Below are 22946 nucleotides of genomic sequence, written 5' to 3'. Positions count from 1 at the left end.
GCTAGAAGATCCCATGAAATGATCGAGTCACCAGAGACTTTAGCTGATGATCATTTCCTAGGCATGTACAAATGTTGCTTGATTATTCTCTGATAAGACAAGTGTGGGACTCAGAGGATTATCAGAGTCTGATGCTACTGTTGAAGAGAGTGCTCCATTATGTAGCCAACAGAAACAGATTTAATCTTGACATAAAATGTAAATTTCATTTTTTAATATATATTTTTGTTGTTGTTGTTGTTTAACTTCTACTTTGAGACAACTGTGAAAAGAGCCAGGGAAAGACTGGTCAGAGGCAATGTCAGCCAAGTAGGCATCTCCTAAGTGGGGGACTCAAAAATTCTGTTCCAGAATACAACAGAACTTTGGAAATGTACCCCCTCCATACTTAATGAATATATTTCCTTTATGAGAGAAAACAGGTAAAAAGAGAAATTGAGCTGTGCCAATTTGAAGAAAAGTGAAATGGGAAGTTTAGGGCAGAAAGTCAATCAATAGAGGACTACACCAGTCTTTGACACTTTAATTAAGTCAGAAGAAAGGCATCTCACATGACCACATTGCCACAAGTACGAGACTTGCCTTACAAAGCTCTAAAAAACCAAGGCTGAGTCAGGGTGACTCCCAGCACTGATGCAGAATGAAATCAGAAACACCTCCTGGGGGCCCGTGTAGGTTAGCATATAAGCAGATGTTCTCTGTACCCTGCACCTGCAAACACATCTCCCATAGTAACATAACTCATGCTTATAAACCATTCTATTCATCTTAAATCCTTATGAGAAAGACGAGAAAAAGGATGATATATTTATGCTTTGATATATGCCACATAGCCATGTAGAGTACATCCTAAAAACACTTGGATTAAAAAGTAGTTTTTCCCAGTTTCTCAAACTAAAGGCATCAACTTTAGCAAACATGACAGTTTCCCAGAAGAAAAGGTCCTGGTATGTTCCTGTAGGATGTCCCTGAATCTGGTGACAAGATAGTTCATCTCACATGTTTGCATTAGGAAAGAGGACAGTGCCTCACCGTCCTGAGGGTAAATCACAAACACCAAAGCAGTGATGTTCAATCAAGGAGGGAATGTCACAGCTGAAGATGCGTGATGAAAAGCAGTCTGTCACTGGACCATCTTACCTGTCTGCGGATTATTTCAAGGTCTCTTTTGGCTTTATTCACCAGGGCTTGAATTTCTACAGGATCCTTTACACTCTTATTTTCTCGGAAGGCATCTTTTATCCTCCTGACGGCATACATTCTAATGAATCCAGAGGAAAAAAGAAAAGATGTTAGCAGGTATGAGGTTCTGCTTTTAAATGAATTTAAAGAATTATTTTTCTCTAGAATTAACTGTTAAATATTCTCCTACAGATAACCCAGTTTGATCTTTGCTTGTCTATTCTAGGATGGCTAAGCAAACAACTTTAGGAAAGTAGTCTTTCCCAAACAAGCCACATACAGATGGCAAACTTGCTAAAATGCTCCTTAGATCACGGGCTCTTTGGAGTTATGCATGTCTGGCTTTCCTCCATTAACATGGATAACTGACGCTTTACTGTACAGACACTAATCAGGAATTCTGAGACAAATGATGCATTTCATATGCATTAACAAGGACAGTGATGAGCGTTCTAATTCCTGCCCATTAGATGACAGCTGGGTAAGCAGGCCCGTGGGCATCTCCAGTGTACTTTTATGACACTGTCTCTGTTCCTCATTACAACAACTTTCTCCTCCAAAGCACCTTCTTTTTTATGTTGATGGAAATCAAAAAGGCATAAAAATTTTAATTCTACAAGTAGGCCAGTTGGTGTAGAACTTACAATTCTCCTAGCTTAGCCTCAGCAGTGTTGAGATTGTAAGCACGTATCCCCATTCTTTGCTTAATTCTAATATATTTTGGGGGGGGGGTGTGTTAAGACAAGGCTTCTTTATGTAATCCTGGTTGTCCTAGAACTTACTCTGTAGACCAGGTTGCCCTCAAACTCAGAGATCTGCCTGCTTCTGCCTCCCAACTGCTGGGATTAAAAGCGTGTGCCACCACTGCCCAACTTAATTCTAATATTTCGATGTACATGCAAAACTGGTTATGTAACAGGACCTGATTTCCAGGTGTCATGTTGTTCTTGTGGTTGTTGCTTGACTACTCACTTCTGCCCGCATCCCTCATCCATTGCTTTAATTCAGGATTTATCAGAACTTTTGTCAGAACACCACAGCCTATAGGAGTCACTGATACCCTGATTATTGTTTTAAGAACGGGTATCTGGTTCAGAACACCTAAAAGAAAAAGAGTACTACACAGAATGGAAATAAATGCAAAGTCCCCCCCCCCCCCCACTGAAGAAGAAAACAAGAGAGTTGTCCAAGGTGCTCTACAATTTATACCAATTAAGCTCAAGATTGAATTCAGAATATTTTGCTCTATACTTCTTCTTCTTCTTCTTTTTTTTAATCTCCTCAGCTTTCCAAAGGCCTTAACTAAGGAAATTCAGCTCTATATCTGAGAATTTAATATGCCAAAGTCAGCTGGTGAGATTGCTCAGTAGGTAAGGGTATTTGCTATTCTAGCCTGTCAATCTGAGTTGGATCCTTGGAATTCACATAAAAGTGGAAAGAGAGAATCAATCCCACAATATTGCCCTCTGACCTCCATACAGGCACTGTGAACCACCTTCCTCAATACCACACACAAACAAACACACACACAGTAAAAAAAAAAAATCTCTTCAACAGCTATACACACCTTTGAAATGACAACACGATGGTGCCCTTCTTTTTTTCCATTCTAAGAAAAGATACTCACTGGCTCAGAATCACAAGACGCTTTTGCATAGGTAATTTCTTTCCCAGTTATGTGCCTATATTTCAAATGATCAGTTTGGGGAAGGTCAACACAATCTGGATAATCCCTCATGTTGTGGGAGGACTATCCACCAGTTATTTTAACCTTGCCTTACTCTGGTTTTACTCTTCTTCCTCTCTCCCTCCTTTTCATTTATGTACTTTTACAATGTAAAAATCAGCACAAGTTTTAGATGGTGTGGTGGTGCATACCTTTAATACCAGCACTCAGGACACTAAGGCCAAAGTAAGTTACTAAAGCATACATAAAAAAAAAGCCCCAAGAATAAGGCAAAGGTACACAACATGAATACTGAGGATAAACAAACCACATTGTTTAGGAAATTAAAGCTATAATGAAAGGAAATGTCCTAGAGTTGAGTGTAAAACCCTGACAAGAATCACTGAGATTTAACAATACTAAGATATTTACTTCAACTGCCAAGGCCAAGGTTGGAGAAGACAATACTTTTAAAGGAGCAAGAACTCAAAATAGAAGATAGTGAATGAGACACAGAGATGTGCTCAGATGTGAAATTTTAATATCCAAAGAGAAAGGCTGCTCCTCACATGTGACAGTCCAGAAGGATAAAGCATTAATGTTCAGGGTACAGTACCCATGAGATATACAGCACCTGATACACCTTTCTAATTCAAGTCCCACACACTGTGACTCAGAGAGATTAGGCCCAGTGTGTGGCAGCACTGGGCTCTGAACTCAGGTGATTATCTTTCAATCCTAAATCATTCCACCCGAGGTTAATAAACTATCCAGTATTTGATAAGTGCCTGGCTAAGCCAAAACAAACTGATACTCATTTGAAAGGCGTTATAAAATCTCTGGCAAGGAAGAGCTTAAAAAGGTCATCTTCACTCTCAACATCATCAAGTGCTCCTACTAGCAGTTCAAGTGTCGAGCCTGCCCTACAAAGACAAGTGGCTGGGAGCCTTAGCAGGAAAGAGCTGTTGATATAAGCGCCACAAGTGTAATAATTGGGTTTAATTGTTTCAAAAGGAAGCAATGACAACTGAAGGGTTGAAGAGTGAGGTGGCTAAATTACCACGAGACAATACACTTTAGGGACCAATGTAAAGTTTCTGAGTTCTGGAGTAGCTATGAATAAAACCTCTTGGTTCAGAATTTTCTCATTGTTTTCCACTGTCTGGAAATCAGGGTCAAATGGTTTATCAAAGACTCTGGATCATCTTCCATTCCTTCTAGCACCTTCTATATGGACCAATCACCAGTCATGTGGGAAAACATGCCATTTCCTCAGTTCTCTGCTTGAGGCTAGCTAGCTCTGTGTACATGAAGTGTTCTTTTGCCAGAGATTTTTGAGCAAACTCAATTCATTTCTAAAGACCTAAGTCAGTTACAAACAAATATGACAGAGGAGTAATATCCTACACTTGAATAAATACCAAATATTAAGCCAAGCAAAAAGACAAAGTAAACCAACAGTAAAGACCACAGTAAATCAATGAGTAAGAAGCATGAAACAAAACTTTTTAGGAGGGTACACAGAGACTGAATCTAGAAAGATAGAGCTGTATGAATGGCCAGCCCTAGGCATCACTCAAGAAATACATACTCAAACAAAGCACTGCTTTTCTGGTCTTCACTTAACATATTTAGCAAAAGTCAAGGAACCAGTCCCCTTGCCGGTGAGAATATGAACTGATACTGCAGCACAGTAATCGGTAATAACTCCTCAAGCTTAGCCTGTGAAACCACCTTTGCTGACCTATCCCTTGCAAGCAACCTGGAAGAAGTTATATGCATAATGTTCACTATAGATATATTTGCATTACAAATAGAAAAAAATTACATGTTAAACACTGGAGAAGTGGCTACATAAACTAAGACACTGTGCTTTTGAAACATTTTAAAAAAAAAGTCACAGGTCTAAATGTGTGAAGTGAAAACTTGCTCTTTTCTATTTTGGCCCTTTAGGCAACCTTCTTTCTCTCTGTCTCTCTCTCTCCCTTCTTTCTCTCTTCTCTCTGTCTCTGTCTCTCTCTCTGTCTCTCTCTCTCTCTCTCTGTCTCTCTCTCTCTTTGAGACAGGGTTTCTCTGTGTATCTCTGGCTGTCCTGGACCTCACTCTGTAGACAGCGCTGGCCTCAAACTCACAGAGATTGTCTGTCTTTGCCTCCCTGAGGTAATTGACGTTATATATGCAATCAGTGATCAGTTTCTTACATATCTTCCCAGAAATCCAAGATCCTAAAGACACTACTAACACTGGCAACATGTACCGTGTCCAGCAGTCTCCAGAAATAGGACTCCAGAGCTCAGGTGAGGTACAGGCTGGTGGTATGTCTAACTTACTGACACAAAGTGTGAAGTAACCGAAGGCCAGAAGAGCTTTCCCAGTGAAAACAGTACATGTCAAAGAGAAGCTGGCCTTGGATGGAGCCCTGGAGATGTTCTATCAATACAGAAGAGTAGACATGGGAGAATCCATAAAGAGAATGGGAGAAAGAGGGCTCAGAAGGAAGGTGGAAAGTGAGGAGATGCACATGAGACAAGGCAATCTTTCCAGAGAGTGGATGAGACCATCTATGGTGATTCCAACAGTGGCATTTATAGGAGCAACTCCAGCATAGCAAAGGACAATGTTAAGGGAAACTAACGCTACTGAAGATGCACTATGCAGGGTAAGTCTATACTGATGCACAGAATCCTTTTCTTATCAGAGGATTTGTGTTTAATGAGACATCAGTGATTATCCAAACTCCTACACATGAGATACATACGTTAAGACAACAAGCATATTTTTAAGTATTTAAAAGAAAGTTCAAGGGTTTTATACATAATCCATATTTTACTCAAACAAATAATTTAAGTAATTTAATTCAGTAAGAGCAGTGAAGTGAATACAGATATTTGAAAAACAATAAAACATTAGTTTATGATCCTTTTTTATTTGCTATAGATTTTATGAGATAGGAAAGAAATTCAAATTTTGGCCCCCGGGTTAATCCCAGTAGCAGAAAACTAATTTATTAGAATTCCAAATTTTATAAGTAAATTCAACATATTTCATATAGACAAACATAGCAACATCTTGGACATAAGTTATCTATAGTCCTATGCTATTTACTGGAGTTGCCCTGTCTTCAGAATGTATTCATTTAAATATAGCCTACTCAAACTTTCTTGACAAATTTTAGCTCTTTTGGGAAGAATTGTGCTTCTGTTAACCCTTTATGCTTCTTTTTACAGTCAGACTGGGGACAGAGCAAGACATCCTGGTTGTTGCAAGGAGGATGCCTAACACAACCAAGAGCTAGTGCAGAGTGACATACAGAAATTATACAAAACCAGATAAAACCTGACAGCTGACAAGATCATCACTGTGAAGACACAAAAGCACCCAGTAAAAGGAGTATTTAAGAGAGATTTTAAAGAAAAAGACCATACGACTTCATACATAATCAGGAGAAAGCAGTGTGATTTCCAGTTTAAGCAGTGAATATCTGGACCATGACAAAGAAAAGAGGGCCAAGCTTGCTGGGAAGGTACAACAGATTAGGTGGGGAGCACCATTAGAGTTCAGATCTGCTCAATTTGAGATGCTCTTAACACACTCAGAAACGCCCAGGAGGATCTTGGAAAGAAGAGGATGTGGTTCAGGAGACAAAGATTAACTAGCAGGAATCATCAAAACAAACAGGGTGGAAGCCACAGTTACTAAGGTGACTATGGGAAAATGTGAGAAGGTAGAGATGGAATACGAGGGCCTCCATTGTCAAAGATAAAGAAGCAGGAAAGGAGAGTCATTACAAAGGGTGGCCATAAGACAGGGGGCCCAGCTTGTCTTATAATGCGATGGCATTATACTAACTGAACCCAAGATTAGAGTAATATGAGGAGTGTTAAGTCACACTGTGGTGGAGCGAGGAGGATGAGACTAGCAACGAAGAGGCTGCAGAGATCATTCCATGACAGCATCCCAAAAGCACAGGTCACAAATTGTTTTTAAAAGGCTCTTGGAGAGAAGGGCCATGTTCCAACAAAACCTGGCTTTCTGCTCTAAGGTTCTTTGGATACAGTTCCTCTGTGACATCCTCCACCATCCCCATACAGATAGAACCCAGCACAAGACAGAGAAGTTCTGGGGAGAAGCACTGCAGCAGGGAAGAGTGCACACTGCTCGAGCCAGTCAGGCAGAGTCTGTAAACTATGGTCCAGAAACGTTTTCCTCCAGGGAGGGAAACAGAGTCACCAGCAGTATCCCTTCAGAACTCCACCTGGTTCTGCCATGCAGACTTGGCCAGTATTCTGCAACTGAACATGCCCCTCCTCCAGCACATAACTTTCCCAGCTTTGGGTTGCTCTTCGAAAGCATACATATTTATATTTATTCTTTCTCTGATAATATCTTGTCTTTCATCTGTCCACTTCTTGGTCTCCCATTACAGCTACAATGCAGAAATAGTTTTTATTAACACTACTCTTACTCCTCTGCTTGTACTTTGAAATATGGCAATGTAACCAAGCTAATTTATTTTCAATTTATAAAAGTGCACCCTTTGTGATAATATTGCCATAGGGTATTCACACACAATTCAAAACATTTACTTAGGAACTCTTACACCAGAAGAACAGCTGGGAGCAATATCTATTAAAATATCAACTATTAAATGACAGCTTTTATTATGCTTTACCCTCTCAAAAAGGTGAATGGAGAAAGAGCTGTCCAGGGAGGGAAGATCCAAAGTTGAAATGCCTCCGACAACAGTCTACAGGGGCTTGACTCTTTCACAGATGGGCTGTGAGCTTCTAGGAGTGGTTCTATGGTCACTATAGGTCTTAGCTTTGTGAACAATGCCACGGTAAGGTTAAAAAGTAAAATTAATTAGGAAATAATGACTGAAGAGTCTAAATTCTGACCTGTACTTTTTAAGGTGAAGGGGTAGAAAGTACGGTCAGTTCTCCATATCTGCAAGGCTCTGTATCCAAAACTTCTTGTCAGCTGAGTGCTCAGTAACAATCTGTTGAACTAATGAAGGACGACTGGACAGCACTGGGATCAGTGGCTGTGTCTGCCGCCAATCTGTCTCTAAGGAAATACTTGCTCATTTAATTCTGCCTTTTGATTAGTCAAAGGTAAAGATAATTTCAGATGAGATGTTTCTGTTTACAGAAGTGGTATCTGGTAAAACAGGATGATTCTTAGCCATTGGAGGTGGGAGAGAGATAATTATTTAAAGAAAATGGTGGTATGGATAGACAGAAAAAAGCATAAGAAATCATTAACAAACATAGTAAAGAGTGATGTTTACCATCTATAATCAATTGATAATATAAACAACTGAATAAATCAAGCTAAAGGGAGAATTAAACACACGTCAAAAATTACCCCAGGAACAAAACACTAAAGTATACGGGTAATACATTAACAGCGCTGCATGTGGCAGCAGTCAATTAATAAAATAAAACAAATAATTACTGAGAATAGATCAATCAAGTCAATGAGAACTGATGAACATTAACAGGATGATTAATACCGTCAACACATCTAATGCATAATTATAGAAAGAAAAGCGAGAGAAGGTAGAGAGGGCTGAAGAAGAAGCTAACACCCAGATCAAAGGGTGGTGAGTGCTCTATCGGACATCCCAGTCAATGCTAACTGCACATACACTGAGGTCCCACAAGATTACAGCCAAGCCCCACAATACTGTGGTCTACTCACATGGTAGCCATGATCATGTCAATGTATTAGCACATGCTATGCCCATCATCGTGGTGATGCTGGTGTGAACACCCGCTGCACTGCCAACAGTATGAAACTATAGCAATACAATTATCAACAGTGAATCATTCCTGTATCTGCTAAGAAGTACAGGACATAGGGGTCATGGTGGGCATACAGATGACATCAACTTTTGGGGTAGTGCGAGTAGTTAAGACACATTCCATTAATAAGGTTCCCTGACAGCAGAGACAATCCTAACCCTAACACCTCAGAAGCTCTGAGATCAGCGGCGCTGCCTCTCTCACTCTTCTGTAACTTCACAGCCTTCTAAAGTATATCCCAGATTTGCTGGTGCATCAGGGGCCACCAGACATGCAGAAATAATTGAACAGTATCTCAGAAATACATAAGGGATCCTATGTATGAACCCAAGAGAAAATGGAATTTATCTAAGATGAAGGTCCAGAATGATCGTTGTGACTGCTATTTGTCACCAGATAAAAGTATTATCTTTACAACAAAAGTCTTCCAAAATGATAAATGATAAACTGTGTATTAAACAACTTTAATACTATGCAAAATGAATGAAGTACAGAAACTCTGGGTGGCCACTTGTCTCTCCTGCTTTATGTATCTATGTCAGCTTCTCCACATGCTGATCTGATTACACTTATTAAAGTCTACATTTTTAAATGTTAAAAAAAAAAGAAACTGCAGGACAGAGCACTCTGGGAACTTTCCCAGAGCCACAGATAGGGTGGTGCAGGATGTTCCAGTGCTGGGGCTCCAGAGGCACAGACTGTGATTACTTGTGCCCTGAGCTCCATTCACACTTGGGGGATATTCCCAAGTGAGTCAAAGATCTCTCCACATCAGCTAGTTCTTCACTGTTTTTGTCAGTTAATGGCAGAGCATCTATGTCTCTCCTTTTCTTGGCCTTAACCTGATCCACACTCTAGACCCTCTTTGATGTTATTTTGGTACCTGTGGTAGTATGAATAAGAATGGTCTTCATAGGTTCATATATTCGAATGCTTAGGAGGTGTGGCCTTGCTGGAGGACACGTGTCCTGTAGGTGAACTTTGAGGTTTTAAAAGCTAGACCCAGTCCCTCTCTCTTCCTGCTGCCTGTGGATCAGGATGTAGAACTTTCAGCTACTGCTCTAGCACCAGTCTGCCTGTGTGGTGTCAGGCTCCCTGCCATGATGATAATGGACTGACCCTCTGGAACTCTTTAAGAGATGCTTTAAGAACCGCCTTACTCATGGTGTCTCTTCATAGCAATAGAATAGTGAGTGACTAAGACAGCATCCAAATAATCAGAGTCCTAATACTCTCCCAACTATTTACCAAAAATCTGTTTTCTTATTTCCTCTAATTTCTTCTCTACACTATTACAATCAATTCCCATTGATGTCTTTACTTCTAGCTCAGATTCTCTCTTATCTTGCTGCCCAAAGGAACTTACCTAATACTCAGATCTGGTTGTCACTTGACAACTTGAAACCACAAAAGGGTGGCTTGGCTGCCTGTTACAAAACCCAGGATCCACAGTGGAGACAAGCCCTGGTATATGTGACCCTTTCTAGCCTTTCAGGTCATCTGTCATCTGAGCTTCAATAGTCTAGTGTAGTTACCTGGGCTTACGCTGCTCTGCATGCAGCTGATCTGATGCCAATGTCTGGGCGGTCCTCCAGCTAATTCTATACCCTGCACAAACTTCTATAAGAGCAGCCTACAAGTTATTGACAGAACTTGGGTTGTCAAATCCAAAGCTCTCACCTTTGGAGAGAGCTGTTCAGAGGTTATAACATAACTAGGATATCTTAAAGGAGAGAAGGAATTCAGGATAGGAGTGATAAGGGATGTGCTAGACCCATAAGAACTTTCAAAAGTCTGAGGACTAAAGGACATAATATATAAAGGACTTAATATATGACAAATGGCTGTCTTGTGTCGGTGCCTTTAATCCCAGCACTGGGGAGGCCGAGTCGGGCGGATCTCGGTGAGTTCTAGGTCAGTCTAGAGAGGGAGTGGGGGAATGACAAAGAACATAGGATGTGTGAGTGAGGCTTGCTGGTGCTGGGATGGAACTTGGAGAGGCACCTAGGGTCCATGCTATTGAAATGAAGCCTAGGTACAGGTCTTCAAAAATTTTTCAGTAGTCATAACTTTAGACACCAAAACTTCATGGTTGTTTAAAAATTTTTCACTACTGCTTTTTTTTTTTTCATTTTGTTTTTGAGACGGAGGATCATGTAACCCAAGCTGGCCTGGAACGTGCTGTATAAACCAGACAGGATTACAAGTGTGCCCCACCATGTCCTGGCTCCACACTGCTCTCTGCTTTGGTTATCTAGCATCAGCTTCGTAACTTTCAGGTTGGCATCTCCAGAGCTTGGTTTTGATTGGCTCATAAAAATAGTATCTCATGAGGTTGTCTAAAAGTAGTGTGCTAATAAAGACAAAGAGCAGAAAACAGTGTCACATGGAAGTAATCAATGGACACTCCCAGCGATTGCCATAATGACAGTGTTGGGTTGGGAGAGGAGGAAATGGCTAGTCTTGAATTCCACAGAGTACTGTAGAGGCAGACATATTTGATGCTAAGCAAGCTTTATTTTCATGGGACATCATAATGCTGGCAGGGTTCTCAGGTTTGGGCACATGATATCCGGTGACCACCAGGTTCCTGTGGAAAACACAAGCGGTGTGAAGCACAGGGTACTCTCTGAGTGCATGTCAGCACACAGGTGCTTGTGCTGAAGCTCAGCTTTAAATTTCTTTTAGGCATCGTCTAGGTTTTTCCGTTTACTCTTATGGATTTGGAAAACTTTTGGTGTACCGACTGGCGACTGGTTAAGTCCCTTCCAGATAAAAGTAAACAAAAGGGTCCTTAAGAGGCCAACTAGGCCAATGACTTAGTTTTGCCGTGAAAAGAACTGAATGCAGAGGCCGGGGTTACGTATGCTGTGAGGGTTGCCCTGTGTTTTAGACACTGTTCCCAGATGTGCCCTCTAGCGTGACTGACCCTCTGCTGAGATCTAGTCTGTGTTTATTCCACCCATGTTTGCTCTTGAGATAGGACATCTTCTAAACTGTGGGGAGCACTCCAATATTTACTTCATAGTTCCTGTGTCCCATCAATCGCAATTACTTAGCAGTAGGTATTTACGGAAAATCCACCTGTAGCTTTAGTGTTTATACCCTCTATCCTCTCCAAGGCAACGTCGTCAAGAGAAACCACATTTCATTTAACCATGTGTGCAGCGGGTACGAGCTCACCAGTACAACCTATGCTGTTCTCAAGCTCATAGGACAAACAGGTTTTCTCTACAAACTTCTAAAATATGAGTTACGGCTGGAGAGGTTTGGTACATCTGTCCACACACCGGGGTTGGGCATGGCCTGCCCCCCACAAGCCTTTGCAGCTCAATTCCGAGCAGAGGGTGCCCCTAGAACCAGTTCTGTTTCAGGAGTTAGCTGACACCAGGACACCTAGCCCATAGCCTCGCCTAAGGGCACAATGTCCACAATGTCGGAAATGACAAAAGGTGAAGAATTGCTTGTGAAATAATCCGAACACTTGGGAAACAACTGTAAATAAGTAACCCAGGAAAGAAAAATGAGCTGCTTTCATCAGATTCTTGTTTTCAGGAGAATGCTTTAAACTCTGAGGATTCAGGTAATTAATAAGAAGATACCACGTGTCAGAAAACCCCCGCAGGGCGCTTCAGAAATGGTGGGTCAAAGTGTCAAAGAAGCAGAAGCTGAGAAGCTGGGGGGCTCTGAGGTGGAGAACTTCCTAACAAGTAAGTATACAGGACTCATTTACAAGCAGGGGAATGGGCCAGGCATGGGGAAAAATGGGCTTAAAAATGCAAACGAGTTTTATTGCATGAAAGTGAGGTACACACACGACACCTCATTAACATGTGTAATTTTTGTGTGTTTATGTATAACTTAAATTTAAGCTATAAGTTTCCTTTTTGAAGGACTTATGTTCTCGTTCTCTTAGTGTTATAGGTCCTACAGTCTAGAACCTGGAGGGAAGATCTCAATCCGGCGAGGCAGGATAAACTGCCATTTTAGTCTCTGAAGGCTTAGCGACTCTTCTTACCTTTTAACACCCCTTGTATGTGTACCCCTCTCCTTCATTGTCTAATTCAGTGGTTCTCAACCTTCCTAATGCTGTGACCTTTTAATACAGTGATCTCTGCTGCGACTTCATAACTGTAATATCTGTGTTTTCCAATGGTCTTAAAAGGGTCATTTGCCCCGACAGGGGGTCGCGATCCACAGGCTGAGAAACTCCGCTCTAATTAGTCTCTATCTGGTATCGTGAATTAAAACACTAATGTAAATGAAAGGGGTTGGGATTAGAGCAAGCAGGCAGCTTTGTGGTCACGTGATCCCGAGCGACCGTTTCCACTTATTCTCAAGGCAAGTTTCATGTATATGGCACATGCTCGCTTGTCCTAACTTATCTCACGCCCATCGTTTCGTACCGCAGAAACAAGACACCGACCTAAGGTCCTAAAGCACTAACTTGGGTGTCAGTCAGCTCAGGGAAGATGTCCCAGGACTTGAAGGGCAAGCCCTTGGCTCCCCCCTGCCGGGCTCTGAGGGTCACACCTGGGGTGGACAGTTGCACGTGGGGGTCAGGACAGCGGATCCTGTCACTCACGCAAGCTGTGAGCGTCTGTACCGCGACCCCTGGAGACAGACCTGGGCACCCCATTCCCGGCCATCCCCCCCGGGTCACCTGTAATTGTAGGCGCTGAAATGCTTGCTCTCTCTCAGCATCGCCCGGTACAGATCTAACACTTGTGCGCGGCTGGAGGCTGCCATGTTGGAAACAAACAAAAAAACTTAACACCAAAACCAACAAGTCCTTCTTCGAGGAGGTCCCGACTTTAACTGAAGCCAAGTGCCAAACGATGCAAACAGCACGCTGGAAAGCAGAAGCAGCGGCTCGGCCTGGCTCGAGGCCTGGGGGAGAGTCCCACGCGTGAGGGAAGGCGGCGCAGGCAGGGCGGCGGGCAGCTAAGGGGAGGCGCCCGCGTCCGGGAGGCTCCGCGCTCCTCACAGGCGGCTGCGGCGGCAAGAGGCCAGGCCGTCCAGCCCCAGGCACACTGCTCGGGAGGACGATCGCGGGCTCGATCTCGGCAACTCGCAGCCTCCACAGCCTGCACTCTACCGCACAGTCCGGGGGCGTGGCCGAGACCCCGGCGTCTTCGGACACCACGCCCCCTACACCTGCCCAGGCCCGGTTGCCCGGGTTACGGAGCGCGCGCCGCTGCCCCGCCCCTATCCAGTCAGGCTGTCTTCAGCGCCGCCTGATCCGCTGTGAGAGACTGCGAGGGTGAGTTCGCTCTGCCTTGGCCTGGTCCGCAGGCTGAGGTCATAGGTGGCATCTTGGCTGGCGGATGCAGGTCCGGAGGGGCGGACTGGGTTAGATAGCGACTTCATGGGGCACCGGCTTCTCTCTGGGCGAGGGGCGCAGGGACCTTCGGCCGGGCCTCTTCCCGTCAAGATGGCGGCGCCCAGCGCGCACTGTGGCTACTAAGAGAGAGGTGAAGCGCAGTGGCTGCGGAGCGAGTGTGTGGTCGCGTTGCTGACTTCGAAACGCCCGCCGCCTGCGTTTCCCGGCGAACGCTGGGTGAGTGCAGCCCTTGCTGCCGCGCAGAGATGTCAGGTCGCCGACTGTTGTCACTTGTCGTTTGGCTGTAACTTTCTCCCGTTTCTGGGAGATTCATCGAGGGTCTGGACTTTTTCTTTTTACTGTTTACCTTTTGTTTTTGGAGACGTGGGCTCATTTTGTGGCCTAGACTGTCCTCGAGCACTTAGTCGAAGCCTTCAGAGTAGTGCTGGAATTACAGACCTGGGACACCATGCGATTCTTGTCTTTCTGCTTATAAATGCACACTTTTGTAGCGTGCAAAAAACCAGAAACGCTGAAAGTCTGTTCTTTGGATGTCATGATTAATTAGGGAACCCTTAGGACTAAGGGATTTCCGAAGCATCATTTCAGACCCAAGGCAAAAAGTTTTCTCTTGAGGGTTCCTTCCCTCCCCCTCAGAATTGAGCTTTTACAGACCGTCTTGCTAAAGTACTAAAGTTTTTGCTCTGGTCCTTGATCTTAGGGTTCTGCCAAGAGAAGCCTCTGCAAGTTCTGGTTACTGTGTTTGGAAAGCACTGATACTAGTTTTTGAATCTGGCTTTATATAAAGACGTTGCCAGGAGCCCATCCTCTCATCTTCCCGGTCCCCAAACACAGCAAAGAATAATTTCAAACGATAAGACTAAGATTACATTAACACATGTTCTCATCTGTTTTTGTGTATCTAGTTTTGAAAAGATGTGTGCTCTGTGTGAAGCAACTTGAATTTTCAGGACCATTAAGGCTGAAAATTCTTTAGTGTGCCTGCAACCTGTTGTGCTTGAATCTAAATAGAAAAACTACTAGTCATGGCATAGTGGCAATTACAGATATTGGCGATATAGTGCTTTTATAAAAATACTTTTACGCTTCCTGTTGGATTTTTTCCCAATCAAAATAGGCCTTTAAAATGTAATTTAAATTTTTAATAAACTTACTTGCCTCACTTTGCTCCCTTGCTGTTTAGTCAGGTCTTTGCCTCACGTTTAATGAGATCCAATAATGTGTTGAGTTTTTCTTTTGTAATTTCTTAAATGACTGACGACCATAAGGTAGATTTTCACGTCATTACAGAGTAAGAGCAGAGCTGTGTTCTCTTGAGGTAATAAACTGTTGCTTGCTATTGATATAAAAACATAGGGCGCTAGGAAAAACTACACATTGCAAATTACAGATATACAAAATTACCAGAATGAGAAGCTAAAATGTTTAAATTGTTTTGATTTGTCAAAAAGGAGTGGGGAATACATTTTGGCTGTATTTTACTTTCATCTTAAAAGTCAAATTAGAATAATTGCTGTGTGCAACTTATGCCTGATTACAAGGGAATTAGTTAACTAATATGCACAAAAATAGGAACTTGTAACTGTCTTATATTTGTTATGATCAAATACAGTTTACAGAATTTGCAGAGTTAAAATAGTTTGGTTAGTAGATCTATCAGTTCAAGGAGTGGTTGAAATGAGGAAATTGATAGCTTCTTAGTGTTAAGTCAAATTTTCAGAGGCTGTGGAATTGTCTTGGGTACCAACAGTGGACACAATAGATTAATCTAATGTAGAGTTTGATCACAGTAATTAAATAATTAAATATTATTCAAGAAGTCGTATAACCAATTAAATAACTTGCAACAAAGTTGCAAGCTATTGACTAGTTGACTTTGTTACTTCCAATGACATTTCAATGCTGTTTCTGTTTTCTGTAAATGCTTTCACACTGCTGGAGTTCTGGAACCTACTTTGGTTTAAAAGCTGCCTGTTTATCTTGCATTTTTCTTTTTCTTTGTTCAAATAAATTACTAAAATTATTGCTCTAACATATTTAACATTAGTTAATGCTATTCCAAGTCTTTATAAACATACTTTATTTTGTGAATTCTCATTTTTCTGGTTATCATTGTTTTGAAGGACTAATTAAAAAAATAATTTCCCAAACTAAATCTTTGTTTTTGCTTATTTTCACTTAAGAAGTGACCTTTTAAATGCAATGACTCTACTGAGATGGTAGTTGAATTGGCCCAGAGACTGAGACTGGATCTTGCTCATGTGTTTTTTCATTCTTTTTTACAACAGTGTTTTGCTAGATAATAACTATAAAAAATTGTGTAGCTATCTACTGTCATTAGCCCTCAAAATATAAACATTTTCTTTAATATCTAGTTATAAATACCATAATACTTGTCAGTAAATATTCCTTCCAGTAAATAATCCATAATGACTGTTTCTTACTTTAAGCTATTCCTCTTGATGAAGTGCCTGTGCAGGTTTTAAAGGGAAACCTTTCTTTCCCTCAAAGGTTCCAATGTGTGGTCTGTGGTCCCCTTTTCAATGCTTTCCTGTTGCAGGGGGCACACGTTTGTCCTGGCCACCCAGAACCAAAATAACCACACAGAAACTATATTAATTAAAACACTGCTTGGCCCATTAGCTCTCGCTTCTTATTGGTTAACACTTATATCTTAATTTAACCCATTTTTATTAATCTGTATAGTACCACAAGGTACATGCCAGCAAAGTTTCAGCATGTCTATCTCCCGTGACAGATCCATGGCGTCTCTTTCTCCACCTTCCTTCTCCCAGCATTTAGTCCCGTTTTCCCTGCCTACCTAAGTTCTACCCTATCAATAGGCCAAGGCAGTTTTTTTTAATTCATTAGCCAATAAAAGCAACACATAGACAGAAGGACCTCCCACACCACTCTCCTTTTGAGACCTCATCATGGCAACCTTGGCCTTCTAATAAAGCTCATTTCTGAAGGGTAGTTTTATGTCACCTCCTTTCCTGAGCCAACTCCTATTCTGGAATATTACTTTAGCTATGTAAAGATGTGTTACATTTGTTTAGGTTGCATTTGTTTAATTATGTAAATATGTGTTGCTGTTTTACCTTGCCTGCCTGATTGGGCTAATAAAAGCTGAATATATTCAATAGCTAGGCAGTAGAGGAATAGGTGGGACTTGGGGGCAGAGAGAAGTAGGAGGAGGAATCTAGGCTTGAGAGAGGGAGGCGAGAGAATGAGGAAGAAAGAGAGGGAGCTGCCTGAGGCTATCCAGGCAACAGTTATCAAGACACAGGGTAGAACGTACGGAATGAAAGAAAGGTAAAGAGTCCCTAGGCAAAACATGAGTGAAGAGAAACAGGTTTACTTAAGTGATAAGAGCTAGTGGCTCAAGTATAAGATCAGTCATTCATAAGTTTCCGTCTCATGATTTGGGAGCTGGTTGGTTGCCCAAAAGAAAGCTTGCTACAAACTGCAGCCATGCTTTTTTCTAACATTGAAGTGTAGCTAGATTTTTGCCATCCATTCTCTTCAGTTGTTTGTTTGGTCTTGGTATTCAGTCCTGTTATCTTGGACCTCACTATTGTGGGATATGGCTATCCTCAAACTTGTGAAGATCTCCTGTCTCTACCCACATGTGCAGGAAGACAACGTCATAGAAGGCAGTTGGAAAATGAGTATGAGTGTGGGAAGTTTAACACTAGTTCCTGAGGAAGGTATGGAAGGAGGGTGGGCACAATTTATGTATAAACCTTTCTGTGATTTGGAATAGCTGAAAGTGGGAAATAGGGTAACTCTGTCATGCTACAGAAGTGGTTAGCCCTGTACCAGCTTTATTTTAGCGATATTTCCTCTTTCTGCACTAAGTCGTTTCTTCTCCTATGTACCAACAAGTAGAATGTGACAGTTGACCTAGTGGAGTGGAATTCATTAACAAGGTACTGGCGACTTGTTCTATCCTGAAGGGGCCTCAGAGTTAGCACAGAACATACCCAGATACTACATTCTCAACACAAAGGAGATTGTCTTACCATGGGAGGGCTGCAAACAGGGTTGAGGGGTGGGAGGTGGGGGTGGTTGTCTCTGAATCTGGCAGAGACAGCAGCAGGTGTTTTTAAGGAGAAAAGGGTGAGTCTGTGCTAGGGTGAGTTGGTAAGTCCTGATTGGACATAATAATCAATGTAGCCAAATAATAAATTTTGATTGTTAGACCTTGATATTTTGATAGTTGATCTTGGTGTTCAGCCTCAGGGATGAGTCAGGCATAGGAAGTAGCCAGATAAGAGAACTGACCCTAGTGGCTTGCTTTAGGAATGGCATCTAATGGGTTAGCAAGGGTGAGGGAAGGTGGAAGGGAAGACCTGCTGGCACCATGTTTGCCACTCCTGGGCCTGTTAAGAGCCCTTCGTGGTCCCAAGACTTCAAATTCTGTACTGCAGGAGCTCTGCAAGCCTCCTTCTTTATCTGTATATTTAGCAGGAAGCTGACTAGACTGCTTCCTGTAGTGACTTTGTTACACCCAGATCGTGGGGTCCCCCACAAACCACCACGGAGTCTGCACTTGTATGTAAAAGAGCCTCTACTCAAGCTTAAGCTTGGACTCTCCATCTTGTCCGACACTGTAGTAGCAGTGGTTGTTGGTTCCCAGATGCCCTGCTAGCTTAGACCTGAGCTTTTTGGGTTTTTATGTGGATATAGTCACCCATGTTGGTGTGCCAATTTGTTGGAGGAGGGCTGCTTGTTCGTCCGGGCCACCCAGAACCAAAATAATCGCACAGAAACTATTATTTGAACCACTGCTTGGCCCATTAACTCTAGCTTTTTTTTTGATTTAATAAAGTTTTATTTTTCCAAAAGTACAGCTGATTGAACCTGTTCATGCATCTTCACCAGCAGCTGGGGCATCTCCACCCTTTGTGTTTCTGGTATAAATTACTTGGGCTCTGTGCTTTGAAACCAGCTTGATAAGCTCTTTACTAAGGAGCTCCTGAAGAGCTGCCCTGGCCAAGGAACCGCAAATCTTCAGTCTCTCAGAGACCACGGCTGGAGTAATAAGTTTATAGTTGGGCACTTCCTTACAGAGTTTGTCGTATGTAGCCTTGTCAAACAGGACTAGATTGTTGAGCTTGTCCCGAACTTTGCCTTTGGACCATTTCTTCTTTTTGGCCTTGCCACCGGACTTATTTACTGGGTCTTTGTCTCTTTTGGCCGACTTTCCAGCATCTTTCTTCTTCTTGTCATCCTTGGGCGGCATGATGAAGTTCGGAGAGTGGCGACGACCACTGCAGCCTCCCTAAGATGTTGGGAAAAAAGTAACTCTAGCTTTTTAATGGCTAACTCTTACACATTAATTTAACCCATCTCCATTAATCTGTGTATCGTCACGTGGCAGTGGCTTACCAGCAAAGTTTCGGCATGTCTGACTATGGGGGTAGCTCCATGGGCTTTTCCCTGACTCCACCCTCTTATCTCCCAGCTTTTATGCTAGCATCCCCTGCCTACCTAAGTTCTGCCTTGCTGTAGGTCCAAAACAGTTTCTTTATCCATTAATGGTAATCACAGCACTCAGAGGGGACTCCCACATCACAACACAGTGGTTGAGAGCAGAGTAGGGATAGGGTTTTTGGTCATAGTAGAGGTTGGGGTGAGGGGATTTCTAGAGTTCAGGACCCTGATTGGTTGACATTTGTCTAGAGAGCTTGGCAAAAGGAGAATAAGTGAGTCCTGGGCTCAGGGACATCTGGTTTTCTTATCTAATCTTATCTAAATGTTAGGTTCTTCCCTTAGAAGTTGGCTCTCCTTGGGTGGTGTCAGCTTATGGATTTTCCCCCTGATCCTGGTGTTGCCTGCCAAGGCAGCTGCATGGCCTGGGTCCCATGTATGGCCAGGTTTCCCTGGACTCCACATCTTAGGGCTACAGATCTTGTTTCTGGGGATTTATGGTTTGAATGCATTTGTATGTAATTGTGATATGGGTTAGAAAGCACAAAGGGTTGCCAAGGAAGTGCTGGCTATGTGATGTTGCGTCATGTCCATCCTTGATGCCTATACTATTGCACAGACTGCATTCCCTGGACACTGGATATTGTTAGGGCGGGGAAACTCTGAACCCTGATAATTAGGGCCTTTAAGGTGGTGGTAATGTTTGGGTGGTTGGGGAGGATTCAGATTTCCGCTGAGCCTTGAGGGCAGAATATTTGGATGTGTGGGTATGGCGGTTTCTTCTTAGAGGAGATAAATGTCAAACCTTTAGTATGAGGCTAGAGTGCATATAACTATATAATTATAGCTTAGGAAACTGTTGCGAAATTGATTTTTTCCAGAGCTGAGGGTAAGGGGATCCAGTGGAAAGACACTAGATGAACTGGACCTTCATGTGATCTCAGCCCAATTAGTCCTTGAGCTGAGGGGGGACACTTTTCCCTCTAAGGAAAGCAAATCTGAGTGAGCAGATGGTTTAGCCAGGATCAGTTGGAAAATGTGCTGTAATGTCCATTGGCTGAGAATCTATTTTGTCTAGCGATACTGCTTGCTACCTTACTTCATGCAGATGGTCTTCTTGTGCCAGCTTAAGGAATTTGGAATTGAATTGATTTTGCTTTTTTAAAGAAAAATTGTTCGCATTTATTATTTGTGTGTTTGATCCTAGCTCATCAGGCTTGGCAGCAGGCTCTTTTACCTAGTTAGCTATCTTGCCAGCTCTGATTAGTTTTTTTTTTGAATAATGGTAAATTCTAGTCACATTTGAATTTCAGTTTAGTAGGATCTTATACTTGTAAAGCTAACTCCTCCATAAAGGAAATTTTGTAAGTATTGAGACTCTGAAGTGTTGATTTGTATGTTTTTTGTCTTTTATGATATATTTACATTTCAAAGAGAAAAGATTATTGCTTTAAGTCTCTCTGAGTGTGTGTGTGTATAACGCATTTTTGTAGAGCATCTTTTATAAATAAATGTAAGGAAATCTATAAATAAATTTAAGGAAATCTGTCCTGTCCTCTTTAGTGATTAGGTTTTCTGAATTATGGGCATCAATAATGAAATTGTCAGTCAGTTGTGCAGGATTCTTATTTTTTAACCAATTAATTTCTCCCTCTGGAAGGAAACCATATTTCCTTGCCCAAAGTGACCATCAACATGGGGATTCTTTGACAGTGCTAATACTCTATTACAGATTACTGCCATCTTTTATTAATACATATGAAGAATAACTATTATGTTTTTGTATTGCTTATATTTGAGAATGATTTATTAATAAAACTATGATAAAATAGTTACTAATTATTTGGTTTATTTTCTCTTGTTTGAGCCTTGCTAGGTAGTTTACCAGTATTCCATTTTAGTAATTTTTTAAAGGATAAATTTGAAGTTGTGATTGGCTCTTTTGAATGAGGTCTAAGAGTTGTCACTTCCTGTTTGTGTCTGTTAGTTTGTTGTTTTCAGAAAGCACTTGACATAGTAATGCCGACTTTAGTGATAGCTCAGGGCCTTAATGTACTTAGTTTGCTGCATTGTTTCTACTACTGTGCATCAAACCCAGGGACCTTGGTAGTCAAGGCAAGTGATCTACCTTTGAGCAACACCTTTAACCTGTAGGTCTGTGATATTATAATAACTGATTTCTCAGTAGGATAATGTGTTTTTGAAACTATACTGGAGACTATTTAACCAGAGAGTCTATATATAGAGTTCCTAATGTCTTTGCCATCACAGAGAATATTTCTATGTGATTTAATATTTCATAACTTATTAAGTAAAACATTTGTTTACTGAGCACAATGGAAACAATTTAGCTTGGTAAACGTGTTATGTGTGTGCACTTGTTAGCTTGAATTAACTAATAACATTTAAGAGTAATAAACCTGTCTGCCTTTTGTGAAATGCATTACAGTAATATGGGCAGACAGCACTACAAACTTAGCATTAGTTAATGAGGATAACCTTATTGGGAAAATTAGCTTCATAATAATCCTTAGAGGAAAGTAAGTTAAGTAGTGCTATTGGAGAAAGGTTAGCATACAGCACGCTATCTTCCTAAAATTTTTGAGACATGGTTTCTCTGCGTCAGCTTTCTATTACTGAAACAGTATGCATGAAACAATTAGACTATAATAAGTAGGAAGTTTAGTTTGCATTGTAGTTTTGGAGATTTTAGTCATGACTGAATGAGTTTGCTTTCTGGAGGCATATCATGGTTTGAGTATCTTAGGATTACTACTGCTGTGATGAAACACTATGCCCGAATCAACTTGGGAAAGAAATGCTTCCAAATCACTGTTCACCATTGAAGGAAACCAGGGACAGAAGTCAAACAGGGCAGGAACCTGGAGGCAAGGAGCTGAAGCAGAGACCATGGAGGAGTGCTGGTCATTGGCTTGTTTCTGAGGGTTTGCTCAGTCTGCTGTCTTAAAGAACCCAGGCCCATCAGCCCAGGGGTGGCACCACCCACAATCAGCTGGGCCCTCTCCCATCCATGACTAATTAAGAAAATGCTTCAGGACTTGCTTACAGCAGCATTTTATGGAGGCATATTCTAAATTGAGGCTCCCTCCCCTCCGTTGACTCTAGGTTGTGTCAAGTTAACATAATTAGCCATCACTGTGAGCACAGGTAGAATATAAAAAAGAGAGGAAGGAGAGGACCAGGACTGGGTTCCCATGACATAGCCTTCCACTAGGTTCCCCTTTGTGGTCCAATTACCTCCCAGTAGTGTCTCCTGAGGACCAAGCCCTTTACCATCTGTGCCTTAGCGGGGGGCATGACAGCTCTCACCTGCGACAGGCAGAACTATCTATTTCTGGTCTCCCAGGCATTTTAAAACAAGTGCCTTTCCCTGAGCACCCACAGCCTCAAGTCTTTTGCAAATTCCATTTGCATGGACTTCTGAGTGCCCTGGGAGCTGAATATCATGATGGCTTTACTTTATAGAGCTGGTTTTGAAGAGCTACTTGTA

At 42.0% G+C, this 22946-nt stretch overlaps 2 protein-coding genes and 2 pseudogenes across 5 annotated transcripts in view; 2 read left to right on the top strand and 2 right to left on the bottom strand.

Annotated features, from left to right (window-relative positions):
* Lyrm4 (LYR motif containing 4) overlaps window positions 1–13784 on the bottom strand; it is a 92505-nt gene extending 78721 nt beyond the window's left edge. The window contains exons 1-2 of the mRNA XM_075969898.1: window positions 13319–13784; window positions 1141–1261 (exon numbers count right to left, since the gene is read on the bottom strand). Coding sequence (XP_075826013.1) covers window positions 1141–1261; window positions 13319–13404 — 207 coding nt within the window. The 5' untranslated portion in view covers window positions 13405–13784. The remainder of the gene's footprint in view (window positions 1–1140; window positions 1262–13318) is intronic.
* Window positions 8717–9007, top strand: LOC142848777 (alpha-ketoglutarate dehydrogenase component 4 pseudogene; annotated as a pseudogene).
* Fars2 (phenylalanyl-tRNA synthetase 2, mitochondrial) overlaps window positions 12309–22946 on the top strand; it is a 392490-nt gene continuing 381852 nt past the window's right edge. The window contains exon 1 of one of the 4 annotated variants that reach the window (XM_075969895.1): window positions 12309–12365. The gene's annotated coding sequence lies outside the window, so the exon portion shown is untranslated. Of the gene's footprint in view, window positions 12366–13851; window positions 14216–22946 lie in introns of those variants that run through there. The other 3 variants (XM_075969897.1, XM_075969896.1, XM_075969894.1) reach the window with 3 other exon arrangements.
* LOC142848776 (small ribosomal subunit protein eS25 pseudogene) lies at window positions 18813–19294 on the bottom strand (annotated as a pseudogene).

The sequence above is a fragment of the Microtus pennsylvanicus genome, chromosome 4 (assembly GCF_037038515.1).
Source record: "Microtus pennsylvanicus isolate mMicPen1 chromosome 4, mMicPen1.hap1, whole genome shotgun sequence".
Lineage (NCBI taxonomy): Eukaryota > Metazoa > Chordata > Mammalia > Rodentia > Cricetidae > Microtus > Microtus pennsylvanicus.
The sequence above is the reverse complement of the archived record's forward strand: the minus strand, read 5'-3'. Positions and strand labels throughout refer to the sequence as shown.